Source organism: Amia ocellicauda, chromosome 23 (genome assembly GCF_036373705.1).
Source record: "Amia ocellicauda isolate fAmiCal2 chromosome 23, fAmiCal2.hap1, whole genome shotgun sequence".
Lineage (NCBI taxonomy): Eukaryota > Metazoa > Chordata > Actinopteri > Amiiformes > Amiidae > Amia > Amia ocellicauda.
Genome location: NC_089872.1, coordinates 8235928 through 8256515, shown reverse-complemented (window position 1 = coordinate 8256515; position 20588 = coordinate 8235928). Strand labels below are relative to the sequence as shown.

Here is a 20588-nt window from a genome sequence, read left to right as displayed (position 1 = left end):
TTAAAGGTCAAGTGGCAATAAAGAAGACCTCTGAGGACTTGCACTACTGAGTGTTATAGAACAAAAATGTTAGAAATAATAGAGGTATGCATCTTAAGCAGATAGCGTTCTGAATTTCAAGGGTTTCATCTGCACTAGTGCAGCCTGTTGTATTTTCCATCTGCTCACAAGTTTAGATATTATCAAAAACATTTCCTCACCCGTCAGAAGGACTGTACCCAAGAGTGTGGATGAGTGGATACTGAAGCAGAGGACATGGACATGTACACGTGGAAAGTGTTCTTCAGCACGGCTCTTGGAGAACTCTGAAAATGAAGCACAAGCAGCTGGCAAAACAGCGGTTTCTGGTGTTTTGTATTCATCGGGCGCCAAACCTTTTCAGACCGCTCTCGTATCCAGGGATACAATGATAATAAGATTATCATGGAAGATGTGCTGTGCCTGTTGACTTTATTCATAATAATATTACCCAGCTTTCTGGAGTGGAGGAGTGAGCTAAGACAGAGGTTGGAATAAAGGAAGCTGCCGTGGAGTGAGTTGTAGGTAGCGGCAGGGGAGATGTGTGAGGGGTCACCCAGGGGTTGACTGCACTGGTGATAATGAGGAATGCTGGGAAGGAAGGGTTAATGATCTGTTTTTAAATTGGTGGTATGAGGTGTAGGTTGTCTATTTTCTGGATTTGTTATGTTTAGAGTGGATGTAAAATAAAACCTGGGCTTCCTTTTAACAGTAGCCCGAGGGAATTGTGCAACCTGCAATTATCTTTGTATCAGACTGGTAAAGCACTTCTGCTGCCCAACAATAAAATCCATTTAAAGTTCATGTGAGATGATTGCAATTCAAACAGAACAGGATACAGCACAGAAGTTACTTTCAGATAGGACAGAAAAAAAGAAATATAAACTTCACACCTTCACAAGAGATTGAATTTGTTTATTGAAATATTTCCTCAATTATAAAAGAAGCTCAAAAGCATTACTTGAAAGGTTCTTATACGTTATGATCTCAATATCCAAAATTATGAATGCCTGTATTTATTTAAAGATCTGATGACTACCATCCCCCCCATAAAAAGCAAACAAACAAACAATGTCAGACTCTTCATTTGTTTCCATGTTGTGAGATGTGGGGAGAGCATGGGAACGATCAGACATGACCCAAGATCTCTCCAGCATTTGTCAGGGGGTGTAGCCAAAAGACCTTTGATTACACAAATATAATTTTCAAAATGTAAACATGTCATGCAGATCTCAACTCTAGAATGTAAAACTTAAGGATATTAAATAAATAAAGCTTTTACCAAAGACATCAGATATGAACTCAAACTTTAAATTTACAACGTAATTTACAAAATTCTCACTTTTTCAGTTTTTTACATCACAACAATTACCATAGAAAATAAAAGGCACCCATGTGTATCAGACATGATTCAGAATAAAAATAAAAGTGTGGGACACGATCTGAAAGCTGAGAATCAATACACTTGAGTATATTGTCATCTGTAACCATGTTCATAGTAAGCCTCTCTGTATTCTTTGAAAAGAAAGAAACCAAATGCATATGAATGCAAACACTTTGATTTTAAAGAGAAATATTGAATACTCGGGTGTTTATTATCCGACACACATTAATTCATACATACATAGATACATACATACAAATAGTTTTACTGACATCTTTTCCAGGAAAGAGAGAGTTCTTATTTTCTACTTTGAAAGAGATGAAAAATCTGAAAAAGAAAAGTAACGTGTCACAGTCTGTATAAATGTGTTTTTTGCCTTGAAGAAAAAGAGAGAGAAAGTAAGATGTTCTATTTGGTTATATATATGTATTTTATTAAGACACATGTTGATAATTTCTGCCAAACACACTTAATGCAGAAACAGTGAGGATTAAGTACACATTTGCTTTCACAGAGGAGGTTGAAAAGGTTTGTTCAAATTAGCACAACACACACTGGCATGGCATGGTGCCCATCACACATAAAACAAACAGCATATGACCTGTGGTCCAGTTTATTACCAGAGAATGGAGAATGAAATGCATATATATTAGATGTGAAACTACAGAGCCGTATCTGGGCAACACCCTCTCTTCATTGTATCAGGGGTGTCAGAATAAGTGCATCGGAGCCCTTTGTTTTCTCAACCACATGTACAAGAACTGACCTCATTATTTGCTCAATTGTTTTGCTTTTTGTGTTTTATTTTGTTCAAGCTGCAATGACCTAGAAAATATGCTCGCACTCATCCATCAACTCATCATAGTAATCGTGAGTCTGGTCTGAACAATAGCTGCAGGACTAGACTGCCCTTTGCAAACTGAACTGGAATAACGACAAACCATTGACTCCAAGATCTCATTGGTGCCCAAAAGGAACAGGTAATATAGATGAAAACAGAACATCTTTTTTTTTTTCTTCTTTTTTTCCCCAAAGAGTATTCAAATGCAAAACATTCTGGCAAGGAATCTTACAGAAAGCACAATGTCTTGAATGATTGTAAAAAAACAACCCACAAGGAAAAATTAACAAGACCAACAGGACCAAAAACAATCTTTTCAAAATGTTAGCAGTATGCATATACAGCATGTAAAGCTTAAGTAACAATCTTTAGCTGAAATATTTGCTATAGCCAAAGTTATATTCCCTCAGAGTAAGTGATGTGGAGCCCAATGGCATGTATTTGAAAAAGTTGTCCAAGGACCTCTGAAGCTAAAAGACAAACATTTTACCAAATATTTTGGCAATGTAAGACATTGCATAATCCCAAGAGTAATTCTTGTCCAGATTCCTTTAGAAGAATATATATACATTTAACAAAAAAGTAAGAAAAAATAAACAAAGTCCACTAAATAAGTGTTTCTGGCCTCCATAGCTCATCACCAGTACAGTTGACCAAACCCATCTGGAGTCACATCATGTTTAAAGTCTTAAACGTGTATTTTAAAGAGGTGGACTGGTTATTTCTTCAGAGATTTAATGATCATTAATACATTTAAAAGCCGGATGTGAGGTAAATTATAATTTCACACCTTCAGTCCTTCTCAAAGACATTTTCATTGTTCAGATATCTGGGGCAAAAGAATGTTTATGAAAAATGGGAAGAATATCACATAGCAAATTGTATATATTTATTACAAATGGCTTAACTAATACATGTCCTCAGTTTTGTATTGTTAATGCAGCTCCACGTGGCTTTGAAAAGACTTCACATTCATATTGTTCCACCTCATAACTCTTTCTGGTCTGGAGTGAATGTAGGCTATTATGCGTGGCTCAACTTTCTGAAAAAGTACATAAACTACTCAAAGAAGAGGCTTTGCTAGAGGCCCAGTAATTCAGGGAGAAATACAAAATGTTCTGAATTACAGCCATCAGAAAGTTGAGATCAGTCCATCAAGGGCTGACGAGGGTTGCGACTTGGTGTGGGTTAAATCCCTGTGGTGATCTGCGTGACCTCGGAATTCATGTCGTCTGTGGGCTGACCACGATAGTCCAGCGACGACATCTCCACCGCTAGTCATACCTGGTGGTTCGACCTCTCCACGGTGTGAGCACTGGAGTTGCGCTCGCGGTGGGGGTTGCGGGCGTGGGTGGAGTTCTGCGTCTCCAGCACGGAGGAGGTGGGGATGCAGAACTCTCGGAAACACCTCTTGAAGTTCTCATCCAGGAAGGCGTAGAGGACCGGGTTGAGGCAGCTGTTGGTATAGCCCAGGGCGATGCAGAAGTGCCAGGTGACGGACAGCACCAGTGAGCTGGGGACGGTGATCAGGGCTTTGATGATGACATAGATGTGGATGGGGGTCCAACAGACAATGAACACGGCCACCACAACCAGCACCATTCGGGTGATGCGCCGGAGGTTGCGGTCTTTCTCTTTGGAGCCGGACAGCATACGGACGCTCTTCAATCTCAGGATCATCAGGCCATAGCACACTGTGATGATGAGCACTGGCATGATGAAGGCAAAGATGAACACGCAGATCTTCAGAAGGTTCTCCCAGTACCAGGAAGGGTGGGGGAACTTCAGGGTACAGTCTATGACTTCTGGAGCTGGATGAAATGGAAAGAGAAGCCAAAGAAAAATCACACCAAGAAAAACATTTTAGTCATCAAGACATTTGTTCCTTTTTAGGTCATTTGTGCTTTATTAGGTCATTAATTCCTATTATATTTTATTATTCCCAAGACAGCAACTTTAATCATTTTTTCTTTCTTTCTTTATTAATTGGAATAAGATCATGGCATTGCTGCTTGTAATAATAAAAGGTCAGGGTTACCAGATGATTGGGATTTTAATTTTAATACGTGATCCATCCCCCATAATTACTCCACGTTAGGGAGAGATCATAAAAATCACAATTTGCAAAGTGTTATGGTTTATTAATTTCCAGACGTAGGATATTGGATACTTGCAGCTGAATTCCACTGTGGTCGTTGCCATGATCATGACAGGGAGGCCAATGGCTGACGATAAAATCCAGTTGCAGACGTTAATGATTTTGGCATTCCTTGGTGTGCGGAAATCCAGAGCTTTGACGGGGTGACACACGGCTATGTAGCGGTCAATGCTCATAGTGGTCAGGGTGAAGATGCTGGTGAACATGTTGTAGTAGTCGATAGACATCACGATCTTGCACAACACATCACCGAACGGCCAGGTCCCCATAAGATAATTCACACTCTGGAATGGCAGAGTACTCGTGATGAGGGCGTCTGCCAAGGCGAGGTTGAAAATATAAATGTTGGTTGCTGTTTTCATCTTTGTATATCTGGGGGCGAGACAAACATAATCGATATATGAATGTGTAGTCGGTGGAGATGCAGAGAAAAAACAAACAAGGCTGTACATTAATTGTTCATTAAAAATGTATGGTTTAATTAACAAACTAAATGTTAAACAAACGATAATCAATCCATCATCGTATAACATATTTCGTAAACACTGCACTGTGCCAAAGCCTAGGATGAATAATAGGATGAATTTTTGGTACATTCATTTTAATTCTAGCTGAGCTCATCATTCATAAACTTCACATGTGGAATCCCACTCCAGAAGACTTTGAAATGCACAGAGAACTTTTTAAATAACAGCATTTGGTTAGTGCGTGCTAGTAGAAAATATACATATTCTGTAAGTGCCATTCTTTTTTTTTCTCCATGTAACTATTAACAAAATATCAAATTGGACAGCAGTGTGAGTTGCCTACATTCAAACACACAATTTCCATAGTATATAAGTATGTTTATATATATATATATATATAGTTGAAGGAATATTTCTCACATTAGAGTATTGACCTATTTAACTAGTGCTATATAGAATAGCAAGATGACACTTTAGGACAGAGATTGGGAAAACTGTGCCATGTAGAAGGTGATTGTATTAATAGATCATTTGGGGCTGGGACATTCAATCCATGGAGTTGGCGCTGAACTTAATGATGGTAATAAAAGGTTTTATAGGCTGTTAAAACTAAAGGCACCTTGATGCCTCTTTCTCTAACTTACAGTTTCAGTTTGAAATATGGACTGCACATCTGTGTAAAGTGTAAGAGCCTAATATCAAAAAGCAATACAGAACACTTTATGAGAATAAGAGATGTCTTTTGAAGCATTTACTGAGATATACAGTGAGGAGAAAAAAGTATTTGATCCCCTGCTGATTTTGTACATTTGCCCACTGACAAAGAAATGATCAGTCTATAATTTTAATGGTAGGTGTATTTTAACAGTGAGAGACAGAATAACAACAAAAAAATCCAGAAAAATGCATTTCAAAAAAGTTATAAATTGATTTACATGTTAATGAGGGAAATAAGTATTTGATCCCCTATCAATCAGCAAGATTTCTGGCTTCCAGGTGTCTTTTATACAGGTAATGAGCTGAGATTAGGATCACTCTCTTAAAGGGAGTGCTCCTAATCTCAGCTCGTTACCTGTATAAAAGACACCTGTCCACAGAAGCAAATCAATCAATCAGATTCCAAACTCTCCACCATGGCCAAGACCAAAGAGCTGTCCAAGGATGTCAGGGACAAGATTGTAGACCTACACAAGGCTGGAATGGGCTACAAGACCATCGCCAAGCAGCTTGATGAGAAGGTGACAACAGTCACGTACGGTCAAATCTTGGGTGAGAACCTCCTTCCCTCAGCCAGGGCATTGAAAATGGGTCGTGGATGGGTATTCCAGCATGACAATGACCCAAAACACACAGCCAAGGCAACAAAGGAGTGGCTCAAGAAGAAGCACATTAAGGTCCTGGAGTGGCCTAGCCAGTCTCCAGACCTTAATCCCACAGAAAATCTGTGGAAGGAGCTGAAGGTTCGAGTTGCCAAACGTCAGCCTCGAAACCTTAATGATTTGGAGAGGATCTGCAAAGAGGAGTGGGACAAAATCCCTCCTGAGATGTGTGCAAACCTGGTGGTCAACTACAAGAAACGGCTGACCTCTGTGATTGCCAACAAGGGTTTTGCCACCAAGTACTAAGTCGAAGGGGTCAAATACTTATTTCACTCATTAACATGCAAATCAATTTATAACTTTTTTGAAATGCTTTTTTCTGGATTTTTTTGTTGTTATTCTGTCTCTCACTGTTAAAATACACCTACCATTAAAATTATAGACTAATCATTTCTTTGTCAGTGGGCAAACGTACAAAATCAGCAGGGGATCAAATACTTTTTTCCCTCACTGTATGTACAGAAAGGACTGCATGGAGTTTTAGATTTTTGTTTAAAAATCCTAATAATATTAATAAAATCTCATGAATATTATGTGTGGTAGGAACATATAAAATCAATGTTTCTATGACACTTATTGATAATGATCAAATAATAACATTTGTAAGAAATAAATGGTTACGGTAATGGCCTCAAAAATGTAAAGTGTTAAACATCCGCAGATATTTGTGAATTAAAGCAATGCTTCCATTGTCAATTTTCTGTAATTATATCTATTTATGGGAGCAATTGTCTTTTTTATTATTCAATTCTGCCAACTGAACGCCACATCTGGTCATTGACTAAATAAACACAAAGTTAGATCTTGCAGGCTAAATGCAAATTCCACCTTGTCCCTTGTCATAGAGTTTGAGACATTCTTCACAATTGCAAACTAAGAGAATTCTCTACGAAGGTCTTCTTCGTACTATGAAATCTATGGCACTGTAAGACATTAACTAGGTTTAGCTCCACAGGAAAATACGATTTACTGATTTTAAACATTATTAGATCCTCCATAATAGTTGGGATAATTATACTAAAATGGCACTAAAATGATAGGGAATACAAGAATGTTGTACACATAAACAAACATTTAGAGACATAGTTACCATATGATTAGTGTTGTTAATGTATGTTTCTCTGTAATTTTAAATCCATTAGTGTGTTGTAATGGAAATACAGGGACACTAATTATACTCGCTTTACTTTACCTACAGTTGACCTTTCTATAGATTAAAGGCAGTCTGTTCCTTGAATTGCATAATTATTAAACAAAAAAAATGGTATCAAAACTGAAAATGTCCCCATGGATATATATATGTATATATATATATATATATATATATATATATATATATATATATATATATATATACACTCACCTAAGGAACACCTGTTCAATTTCTCATTAATGCAATTATCTAATCAACCAATCACATGGCAGTTGCTTCAATGCATTTAGGGGTGTGGTCCTGGTCAAGACAATCTCCTGAACTCCAAACTGAATGTCTGAATGGGAAAGAAAGGTGATTTAAGCAATTTTGAGCGTGGCATGGTTGTTGGTGCCAGACGGGCCGGTCTGAGTATTTCACAATCTGCTCAGTTACTGGGATTTTCACGCACAACCAGTTCTACGGTTTACAAAGAATGGTGTGAAAAGGGAAAAACATCCAGTATGCGGCAGTCCTGTGGGCAAAAATGCCTTGTTGATGCTAGAGGTCAGAGGAGAATGGGCCGACTGATTCAAGCTGATAGAAGAGCAACTTTGACTGAAATAACCACTCGTTACAACCGAGGTATGCAGCAAAGCATTTGTGAAGCCACAACACGTACAACCTTGAGGCGGATGGGCTACAACAGCAGAAGACCCCACCGGGTACCACTCATCTCCACTACAAATAGGAAAAAGAGGCTACAATTTGCACAAGCTCACCAAAATTGGACAGTTGAAGACTGGAAAAATGTTGCCTGGTCTGATGAGTCTCGATTTCTGTTGAGACATTCAGATGGTAGAGTCAGAATTTGGCGTAAACAGAATGAGAACATGGATCCATCATGCCTTGTTACCACTGTGCAGGCTGGTGGTGGTGGTGTAATGGTGTGGGGGATGTTTTCTTGGCACACTTTAGGCCCCTTAGTGCCAATTGGGCATCGTTTAAATGCCACGGCCTACCTGAGCATTGTTTCTGACCATGTCCATCCCTTTATGACCACCATGTACCCATCCTCTGATGGCTACTTCCAGCAGGATAATGCACCATGTCACAAAGGTCGAATCATTTCAATTTGGTTTCTTGAACATGACATTGAGTTCACTGTACTATACTGACCCCCACAGTCACCAGATCTCAACCCAATAGAGCATCTTTGAGATGTGGTGGAACGGGAGCTTCGTGCCCTGGATGTGCATCCCACAAATCTCCATCAACTGCAAGATGCTATCCTATCAATATGGGCCAACATTTCTAAAGAATGCTTTCAGCACCTTGTTGAGTCAATGCCACGTAGAATTAAGGCAGTTCTGAAGGCGAAAGGGGGTCAAACACAGTATTAGTATGGTGTTCCTATTAATTCTTTAGGTGAGTGTATATATATATATATATATATATATATATATATATATATATATGTGTGTGTGTGTTCATTGGCAGGCAGGAATTGGATGTCACAAGAAAAAAATGTCATCCTTGAAAGAGGTTTCAAGATACATTTTGATTCCTTCATATTTTATGATTAGCAATTCCACTGCTAAGAAAACTATGAATTTCAATGCCAGATCCTGATGACAGTTGACATATCCAAAGTATAAGTTTGTCTGCAAGCAAAATTAGTCTATTATCTAAAAAAAAAGGTGACTGTGCACTCCAGAAGTCATTTGTGCTTGAGAAAAATCCAAATGAGATTCTGAAATGGACTCACTGAACAGCTACACTCATCTTTCCCCATTAAGCTGGCAGGTTCTTATTTGAATAACGTTTCATATTTAACCAGCTAAGCTTGAACATAAGCCCTAACATTACCAGCCAAGTGTTCAGTCTAAAATTGAGCATTCTTAATGAATCCTCTGCGTTAAAATTTAAAAAGCCAACACTGCTCAAAAACATCCATACTAAAATTAAGCAAAAATATGAACGACGTCTTTTGTTGAAAATAAAGTAGCCTTTTAATCTTCACTGTGATATATTATGGTCTTTTTTATTTGAATTGCTAAAACATCAGGTTTTGGACAATATGTGCCATGAACACTTTAATGAACATAATCTGCAGCAAAATGATTGTGGTCAACACTTTGTCCTGCCCAGTTATACCCACCTGTACCCTATAGTGCCTTAACTGATTGTTGGAAGCCACAATCCACAAGTTATAAATCAAAACACAAAAGTGTGTTGTTTGCAATTCGTGGGCAGGTGAAAGATTGGACCTGGTCTATGTCTGAGAAACACACGGATAGTAACAATTGCATCTCTCTAATGACAATAAGTGATGACTTCACTACTACAAGGCTTCAAAGTGAAAACATTTGCATTACTAAAAGCAATGGACTGCACAAGAGGTCCACAATTAGAGTTTTAAAAACTCCTTGACTGTGAACTGCCAGCAAGGATGGAGTTTTATGGGGAGGACATGTATCCGCCAATACAATATTGCCACACCACAAAGCAGGCAGTGTAAAGCAGTGGTTGAAGTTGAACAGCAAGATATGAATGGCTTGCTTAAAATCTTGACATCTGTCCCCATCTTCTGGTGTTGAATTTGTGTTCCTTTGGGTTGACAAAATGCATCTCTGTGGTAAATTATCCCCATTATGAAAATGCAGCAGTGCTGGGTTTTGTGCCTACTTTGAACTTGTAGAAATGTGTGCCAGTGGCTGAGATATATTTAAGTTATTTAATAATACAGTTTGAATCTTTGATATCAGACAACAACATATTTATGTATTCATTCATTCATTCATTCATTCATTCATTCATTCATTCAAATATATATAAATAATACAATCAAGGCACATAGATATGAAAACTACTCATAAATTGCTTTAAGCCAGATGTTTGTGTTGCAGGGTGTATAAAGAAATTAAACAAGTTACTATTTTTACACAGCAGCTGTCCCAAATATGTATTTATTTAGTTAGGTTATTTGTACTAAATGATTCCACCCAACACGGAAAGTAGCTCTTATCCCACAATTTCAGCTTTATTCCTGACACTTAACAATGGCTCCAATCAAGGTTCTTTTCCAATACATTGCTCACTGCAATGATCCATCCAGGCAATTCATCCAACTGAGGCTACAGGCAATTAAGACTTTTGTTAGTTGCTGAACGACGGATTCCTAAGATTATTTGCGGCAAATGATGATTAATTAAAAACAAAACTCAAACGCCATAGGACTTGTTACTATGCCAATGACCTCTGAACCTGCACAAATCACTGTTGGAATGATCAATATATTCTAGATTCTGTCTTGTGTAAGTTAAAAGTCCATTAAATACAAATTATTAAAAATATGACTATGGACTATAAAAGAAAAATTATTCAGTGGACCTTAAAGGCACTCTTACAAATTGAATTTTACTTCACTGTGTTAGTTTAAAGAATATGTAGTTTCTTTCTCTCCTCTCCATTCATGTAACAAGGGCAAGTTGGCAGTTGTTTCTGGTTCAGGTAGCATGTTTGCTGTAGCTAACATGAGCTAAAAATGTTTGTCTGGGGAGCTGCTGAACTCAGGAGCAGAAATACTCTTTGTGGCAAATCTCTGAAATTTCTAAAATGCATCGAATCCCTATACTGAGTGTGTTCCATGCTGTGAGCCTGTAAGTTGGGTGTGAATGGATAACGGTACACCTTCCAGCATTTTGGAGATAGAAGACAAGCAAAACGAATATCAAAAACTCAGAGAGTATAGATTTCATTTTTGCTCAAACAAATTGTCAGCTTTTAACATTAGGATCTTGTATTTGGCTACTTTACCCTCATTCTAGAATTGAATTTATTAAGCAATGGTGGGGAAAGTCATCGGATTTAAGAAATCTCACTCAGTTACTTGTAGTTCTTTGTTTTGGTTTTGAATTATGGGGCATTTGCACTGTTTGTAATGTAGGGGGTTGCCACAGCCTTGGAAGACTATGCTTTGGTTGACCTTGGCCTGGGTAAGAGTGACCTTGACAATCTACCCACTGTACTGTACAGTGCCGAGGTCAAATGCAAATGGATGACTTCTTTCTACTCACAATTTGTAATGCATGTTGCCTGAACACAGATCAGAGGCAAAAATGGTTCATTTGAGAGGATCAAGACTCAATCAGTGGATTCTAGATAAACTGATCTCTTTAACCAGAGATGATAATAGAAGTTTCTAAATTGCTGTACAAAAGAGGAATGCAAAAGGTAAGGATTCTACATTTAAAATCATAATTATGTGAGGTGCAGATTAATGTGCGCTTTGATTTTATTTCTGAGCCCACGATTATCCCGGTTTCATAGAAAGTAGTTTTGATGTTCTAATGCCATCGTATTTTGGGGAATAATTTGTTGTGACAATCATTTTCATGACATAAAGTAGTTCAAGATCTGGCTATTGCAAACTGAACCCAGTAGTGAAATCTCACACATAGGCCTACATGTCCTTCAGTCCAACCTTAATTTTGTGAAGTTTTTAACATGATTTAAATTATACATAAGAAAGAAAAAACAAAAATCATTCAAATGACAAGACCTCTTATTATAGTGCAAATAACGATCTCAGAAGATTTCAAAGGACATCTTGCAAATGCGTTTGCTCCACTTTTCCTGACCAATTTTCCAAAACAGCGATTCAATGAAAACAATAATAGCTCGTTCCCTCTTTTCTGTACCTAGGTACAGACTTTTCTCTTAGTATTGATGTTACAATCGCACGTTTCCCATGCATACCAGAAACTGGGGAGCAACGTTTTCTTCCAGAATGAAACGCTTGGTGTGTATTTTGCAATTATTTCCTGCCGTAAATGTATTATAAATTGCTCATTACTCTCTGCTTAAACACCCAATTATTCACAAACCCTGGCTTTGTAATAACATTGTCTTGTAACCCTTGCTCATTGGGCAAATAACGTAATAATTTAATCTCAGTTGATGGTGAGGGTAAACACATGCTTGGACTTCACCTCCACAAAAAAGCCTTAGTTATGTATCGTATATCACAGGTTTCGTCAAGATTAGGGGAAAGCTTTTCAGACCGGTTCAGTCACTTTCTGAGTTTTTATTTTTATTTAAATGCTTTCAAATCCTATGGAAACCAGAGTGGCAATCACAGTTGGGTCTCAGTAGATTGCAGAAATCAAGATCCTCTTTACCAGGCTATGTCAGATCATTTGCATTAATGCAGGGCTGGTTTGTCTTCCTAAAGTAGCAATGCATTTTCTGCAGCGTAAGGCCCACATCAACAATGCCAGTGACAGAAAACCTAATTTGTTGGTAGGGATCGTAAGGACTTTTTGGGGGGTTTTTGGTGCTTGGTGTCATGGCTTTTTCCACATAGGTCCACACAGTCACTAAGATAGGTTTGAAAAAAGACCTGCAAAGACATGTATGTTGAGTTTAATCCCTGAAAAAACTATGCTTCAAAAACTAGGCTATATGCAGATTTAGAAGACATTCACATCTCATTGATGCACATTTAAAGGCATAATTTTTCAAGGTTGTGGATTTCAAAGCAAGACCGAGTCAGGTGACAGTATCTTCAGCATGTTCCAGTGTTTTCTCTCATTTATTCTGAAGGACCCCTTGAGGGGATGTCCTTCATGGGAAATCCCATCATTTGGGGGGCATTGTGAGAAGACAATATGTAATTCTGAGGAATTGTTCAGCTTTAAAATAAAGAAGAAAAATAAGTCGAATTTGCTCCTTTGGATTTGCAGGTCTAAACCCTGCCAAGGTCTCTCTTGTATACTCTCCTGCACTGAAACAGCTTAATGTGGGGGTGAAAAAATAAAAGTGTAATTATGATAGTTTGAGACTAAGCAGGATAACTGAAGCAAATTGTACGTGAACATGAGAGAAAGGTGAGATTACAACAGCAGGAAGCATTTGCTGTCCACACCTAAGCAATCGATACTGCTCAGCTACTCAACCAAGAATTAGGTATTTTTTTGTTGGTCATCACGGACAACTAATCACTATGTTTCTTGTAACACTCAGCCAGATAAGGGTCCAGTCTTCTTGTCCTATTCTGGTATGGTGCAAAGACAAATAAGGCCTTCCACACAGATGACACATATCAGTTGATGGCCTTTGGGTCATTTTAAGAGTTGGTGGTACACTGGGTCTCAGATTTCTGTCATCACAATTGGTTAATCCTTTCTAAAACAAAGATTATTCATCAGATATCGAGCAGCCTGGGTGTGGGAGTGTCAAGAGAGCTTCCTGTTTTGAATTCAACCCGTCCGTTGCAGGCTTATAGGTATATAAAGTTTAAAGTTACACATTGAAAGTTATGTCTACGCTTCTTGTATACACAAAGCAATCAATTAGTACATTAAAAGCAATTACAGATAATAAATATTTATGTGGTTGTTTCCTTATTTTGCAACTTATGAAATTCCATTAATATATATTTGATATATTAGGTTCCTCGTGTAAAGTTTTATTTCAATGCAAAAATATAACATTGGCTCTTGGTGTGACATAACACTACTTTGCCTAGATAATATACTATCAACTCATTCTTTGGGGGTATAGTCTTGTTACTGTTGGCAGTAAAAGGTACACAGTAGCTACTATTTTATTTTTTATTGCACCTCATTTGAGCGCTGCATGATACTTTGATGTCTTTCCATCTGGATCATTTGCTAAACTAAACAACGATTCCAGATAAAACTATCTGCTAAAATTACTCGGAATAATGCCATTTCCCCCACACCAAAGTAAATGAGACATTAGGCAGGCAATTTCAACAAACCATTTCCTTCTTTTTTATTGACTTTTTTTCTGTTGATCTGTTTTGATGATGCAGTTATATACAGAGGACAGTTGGCCTGTCTTAAGGAATGATTTATTAGGACCATTTCCCCCTGGTGTGACTTATCAAGGCTATTTGTCTTTTGTCTCTGGCTGGCTGTTTAATACGCTGACATGTACAGCAGCCATTCGTTTGCATAGCATGAGCCTTCATCAATTAAAGTAGATTTTGTTACAAATGTGCTTCAAGTCGAGTCACCTTTTCAATAACCTCACAAGCAGAAATACTCAAAGAGCCATTCAAATGTCCAAACACTTATTTAGCTTGTCAATTTCTAGAAAAGAACCTAACTATCATGTTCTACAAAGCGAAAGATTAGACTTTAGAAAAGGTTGAAATATGCTCTATGGTACAATTTTATGGCTGTATCTTTATTGTAACCATAACTATATTGTACCCTGTAGCTTCTTCAGCTGGATTTTCAATTACTTTAGTGCACTACTGTCTTGGGGTATTAAATATTTTGTATTGTCCTCTTGTTTCCACCTCTGTTGTAGTGATGTTTGCTTTCCCTGTAAACCAATTTAGCAGTTTCTGTACTATACTGTGGAAGCCAAGGATCCATCTGTGTTCACTCTTAAAGCAACCTTTATTTATTTATGTATTTTAAATGACACTCAACACTGGTCATCGCCATAATCTTTTGAGGTGTGACTGCTTGTTCGGTTCAATGTTTCTCACTTATGGGTTTAATGCACATAAGACAAGTTTGGAGACAAAAACTAGAAATCATTTATTTGTCATAAATGCACAACATGAGTCAGTTTTCGGCCTATTTTTAGTGTCCGTTTTTTTAAAATATATCTAAATGACCAACGATGCTGTAATAGTTTAACAATACCTTGAGGGGATGTCAGTTGTAGTCTATTCTGTTGAATGGATGAGCTATAAGACTACTGTGTAAAATGTGCCAAAGAAGATAACACAAAGCTTAATGTCAGGTTGGGCTGCGCTTGGCAATGTCCCTGAAACAATGTTTATTATTGTATTATTCCAGAATTCACATGAAGGATATTAATAACACTGCCCCCAAACTGTGCTCTCTTTGTCAGTAGTGTTTACATGTTTATGTTGTACATAAACTTCAACTTGTAAATAAACTTCAGTTCATTTTAAGCTGGTTTCTGCAGTTAACAGGGTCAATTGTTAGTGAGGCTGGATACAGCATACATCTGACTCACATGAAGGGGGAGGGGTGGGGCTTTTAATTATTGAGCTTCACAGATTGCTAGCAGTGACATTAAGTTGCTCTGTAATGATTAGTAATAATCACTCTGAATGGCAGCTTTTATGTGGCATTCCTGCACAGAAACGTGCTTGAACAACCCTTTCAAAATCAACTTAGCATTCAAACTAGCTGTCAGTAATTCAATTGTGCTGAGATTTTGTCTTTGGATTTGAAAAGATACTTGTAACTGATGAGTGACACCAAAAAAAAAAAACCCAACAACAACAACGAACTAGCTAAATAGCACAATGGCTATTTAAATGAATAAACTGACATTTGCAGCTTTTGAAAGATGATGACATTGACATCACTGGTTTTAAAGGGAACCAACTGTACCATCAAGACTGTGTGACATTCAGACATTTTCCCTTGCATATTTACCATGGGAGAACACCAGCTAAAGTTGCTGTAGCAGATTGAACATGGCAGAAAATATGAGGTTTTATGATTCTCCCTGCTAAGCTTTTCTAAAATCACTTTTTATTTAAAGGATTTTCAGTAATTATAGGCTTCTTCTTATAGTTAATATTAAAGAGCAGGGAGACGTACAATACACTAGTATTCAAATGTTTTTGAAAGTGGCCAAATGACAAGTTCAAAAATAGTCCTTAATCTTTCATTTCCCCCTCAAGTCCAGATCATCAGAAACCTCAATAATTGTTTCTTAAGCCACAAGGGAATACTCCAATGCAGCTGGTGGTTAAGACAGTTTTGTATAATAAAAAGCCAGGGAAACTCACCACACGTTAATCTTTCTAAGTATTACAAGGAAATACCTCAGTAAATAGAAAAAACACTATCAATCAGAAACGCACTTTATGTTTTGCAGATCACATATATGGAGATGAGACACAAGAAGAATAATCTTTCTCTGGACAAAATAGCAAAACAACACCCACAATAATTTAATGCAATGCACCTTTGATGAACAAGAAATAAAACTGAAATTGTATAATACTATATAATACTAATAAAGGGTGTTTAATTTTAATTGACATCTTCAGGCCCCGCAACCCTCAGCAGGATAAGTGGTTTCGAAGATGGATGTATGGATGACATCTCCAGACAATGATGTATGCTAATAAGCAGTATCTACATGGACTCAGCACATTTAGTAGCCTACATACGAAAGAGGAATCCCAAAGAGATGCTGGAAATAAAAAATAAAAAGATAGAAAAGAGAAAGCTGAAATAATATTCTTTGCTTCTCCAAATTGAAAAAACAAAAAAACAAAAAACAGCAAGCAAAAACAACATATAGCCCATAGCTAATAGTATCCCTTAGAAAAATGTGTAGTAAATGCAACTATGCAGTAAAATGTTCAAAGTCATATATAAGAGATTTAACAAAGTCTGTCTCCCAGGTCTGGTAATAAATACCAAAGCTATAGGCGAATTAAACATATAACAATATAATTATATTTGGATATGTTCTGGGAGAAGAAATAAACAACATTTATTTACAAATCAGTAGGAGTGAAATAAATCAATTATGCTGTCAATTATAGTGTGCTGATTACCAATCTCCTAGTTTAAATTATTTGAATAAGGGTATGTTAAATGCACAAAATTAAATTACAGGTTCAGGACAAACAGATTTTTAGTAGCTTGTAACTGTAATGGGTTCATTTTTGAAGTATGTTAACTGACACTGTGCAAAACATTGATACTGAACATACTACTGTGTGGGAAGACACAAGTTACATCCCTTTAAAAAGTCAAGCACTATATGAAATACCACACCAGTTGAGAACACAAGGTTGAAGGCCTTTAGTGCTTTTACTCTGATAATGTTCCTTAGTCTTGCAAATTGTTGCCAGTGAAGGCCTTTTGATTCCAAGAGGGCCTTGTCCAATATCTGTTCAATTCAACCTCACCTTGCCTCAGTAGAGACATTAAAAATTTGAAAGAATTCTTCACAAAACTGCTTGTGCAGCCAACTCCTGTGGTTCAGTTGAGTGTTTCCCTGCCAATATCTAAAAGTCAGACATATTTGAAGAAATAACATTTATTCCCAGTTAATATTCACAAGTATTTAAAAATAACTCACCTGCATATCTTTGATTAAGCAAGGGCACACAAGGCTTTTGCATCCCTTAAAGTGTTTTGTAATGAGCGAATACAAAATGTACATTTACTGCTATCATCTTTTCCATATGTTCTGAAATCTTTAAAAGAGGAATAGATTGAACTGTCATAGAATTAAGTACCCATTTACCAACACTAGATAGTTGTATTATTTAAAGGCAATAAGTAAGTAGTCTATAAGTAGAGTGATTAATCTAGGAGTGTGAAAATATAGTTAGCTCATACATCTGTTGTCAAATTGGAATGAAATAGAAAAAATAACTTGCATTACAGTGTTAACAACAAGCAAATGTAACACACAGCTATTTTGCATGGCTGAGGTGGGGGGGTGCAGGCTCACTTTATAAGGACAATCTACACTTAAAACAAAGCATAACATTCATAGAAATGATATTGAGAGTGATTGCAAGGCTCTGGTGGTGTTGTCTGTTATGACACATATTATTAGCACTAGTCACTCACAAAAAAAGCCATTGCTATGTTTACAACATGATAAGGAAAAATCCTACTCTTATGCTTTTATTTGTTGCGTTTAATGGGGTGATTTCTAGATTTTATTTTACCTATTCCTGCTACTACTTCTGTACTCTACTACTACTATACGCTATACAGTAGCAGCAAAAGTGGCAACTGATGTTGCTTTTAAGTATAAGCTACATTTAAAAAAGGTATTTTAAATTCTTCATTAGATTAGCAATGCTTTAGAGTTGCATTACAAACGGTCTACATGTAGACTATATATTAAAAAATAACGACTCCATGCTTTTTTGTGCACTGCAGTCTGCGAAGTGAAATACATAGAAACGTCATACATACTTTCACACACACATTATTCATATCTTTTAAAAAGCCACCTGTTACATAACATGTATCCTCTGCACTGTGTGAATGTCAAATAGCCTATAGCTACATATCATATATATATATATACGACTTTGAACAACTCACGATTCATTAACTGTGAAGGCTTATTGTAATATGGCTGTCTAATTTATTCTGCAGGATCATTTCTCACTATAAAGATAGACAATTGTATTGGTTCAAACGGATGTGGTATGGGCGGATTGCATTAAAACAGCCTAAATCGATTTATCAGGAACAAACATTTCATTTTAAAGTACATTTGCGCAATACAGTGCATTCAAAGACACCAGCGGTCTGATAGTGACTGGCTATAATAAATTAACGGATATAAATAAACAGGTGTCCGTGAAAAACACTTAATTCAGTAGTCAATTATTCCTCCATATACAGTATTGAAAAACGTATGTAAACTCCGAGACATCTTACTAACTCTGCTGTGTGGGGAATGACAACTTTTTTTATTCTTGTGATAGTTTCAATCATACATCTACCCAATATCAGGGGCTTTTAAATCACCACTCTGTACTTCTTGTAGTTGCATAAGATAAGGTAAAGACCCTTATCATTTAGGCTCACTCGCTATAAATATGGTGCATTTTCAAACACTTTGCATTATTACTGCACCCTTGCACACATCATTAGCAGTTTGGTACAGGGTTGTGCAGGAGCTTTACTGTTAGTTACCATGGCAATTACAGCCCTCAGCCCCCGACTTTGTCTACATGCACATGTTCTGACAGGCATGTTCACATAGGACTACAACGTGTGCCAGTAAGTTCCCAGACACTTACCTGATGATGACATACATGACCAGCACGTTACCCACCAGTCCCACCACACACACAATGGAGTACAGCGCCGTGATGATGATGGCGATGACCACGGGGGTCGAGCCATTGCCCACAGCCTCTGGCCGCTCACACTTGGAGTTGGACAGGTTCCCCTCCAAAAAGGACATGTTGCTCAAGTTCCTGCAAAAAACACTGAGGTTGTGCATCACCACGGGGGCAGGCGGACTCGCCACCGTGGATGTGTTGCTCAGGAGCTCCATGTCTTCAAAAAGCAACCCGCAAATGACCAGCTCTCACTCGCAGAGCGGAATATAACACCTTAGCCACAAAGTCGCCTTCTCTTGAGAGACCCTGCACTTAATAGGATACAATGTGTTCGGCACACGGGACGCTTCCTTCAAAACGTGTGACAAGTAGCCTGCATCCCTGTGGATTTGAGGTTTGCAATGCAACTGTCTGAAAACTAACACTACTGTTGCTAATCCTGTTGGCTCTGTGTCCTGCGTGTAATGTGCAGTTGCAGCTGATCACTTTCACATCGCGTTTTCTCGTTTTATCCAGCCAAGTGACGTCACGCCACATACCACATGACTGGCCAAGACTCAGCCTGGTATGAAAACGATCTCTAGCATTGCATTGATAGATGACTGAAGAGTGAGATGTCAGATGTGTATCTATAGGCTGCCACAACGTGTTCAACTAACTCTCTCTCTCTCTCTCTCTCTCTCTCTCTCTCTCTCTCTCTATATATATATATATATATATATATATATATATATATATATATATATATATATATATATATATATATATAAAGCACATTGTTTGTCTTTATACTGCTGCATGCAATGCACAAAACATGTTTTACACATTGTTGATATGTGCCTTCTTATAAAGATATTTGTCCATTATATAGCAGTGGGAAAGAGGGAGTAATTAACCCACAAATGTATTGTCATGCATACAAAACTATTTAAAACGTTTTTATTTTGATTCCAATGGTTAAAGCCAATGTCCTGTTATAATGTTGCCTTTATCTAAGAAACGTTTGTGATTACAAATGCAGTTTTTTCCCCAAGTGTATCAGACCTCATCTGAGGTAACCTTTTTTTTAAATGTATTGTTCTTGAATGAAATCCTATAGAAAATCTATACAACATATAAAACCAAAAAATGTGTCTATGGGAATTCCATTGGGTGTTCAAGGAAATGAAGGGCTAACAGCTATTTTTTTAAACTTATAGACTGTAAAGGAAAATTACTGTTTAATGATTATTTCAGCACACATTACTCTAAACAAGGTTTTTAAAATGCAATATTAGAACTGTTGTTATGGCATCTGTGGTAAATGTTCCTTTTGTTGTCACAGATGTGATATATGGTATTTGCTT

The 20588-nt window shown here is 37.3% G+C and overlaps 1 protein-coding gene across 1 annotated transcript; it reads right to left on the bottom strand.

Annotated features, from left to right (window-relative positions):
* Window positions 1-954: 954 nt before the first annotated feature.
* oprm1 (opioid receptor, mu 1) lies at window positions 955-19706 on the bottom strand. The gene is made up of 3 exons (XM_066696998.1): window positions 19198-19706; window positions 4418-4773; window positions 955-4054 (listed from the first exon to the last, which is right to left on the bottom strand). The coding sequence occupies exons 1-3, from the start codon at window positions 19455-19457 to the stop codon at window positions 3522-3524; spliced, it is 1149 nt and encodes a 382-aa protein (XP_066553095.1). The 5' UTR covers window positions 19458-19706; the 3' UTR covers window positions 955-3521.
* Between the last annotated feature and the right edge of the window lie 882 nt (window positions 19707-20588).

What these genes read in the sequence shown, in the direction of transcription:
- oprm1 (XM_066696998.1), bottom strand. Translation starts at nt 19,457, where the DNA reads ATGGAGCTCCTGAGCAACACATCCACGGTGGCGAGTCCGCCTGCCCCC. An exon ending in GTCATGTATGTCATCATCAG is followed by an intron (nt 4,774 to 19,197) that starts GTAAGTGTCTGG and finishes TCTCGCCCCCAG; the next exon opens with ATATACAAAGATGAAAACAG. An exon ending in GACCACAGTGGAATTCAGCT is followed by an intron (nt 4,055 to 4,417) that starts GCAAGTATCCAA and finishes CATTTCATCCAG; the next exon opens with CTCCAGAAGTCATAGACTGT.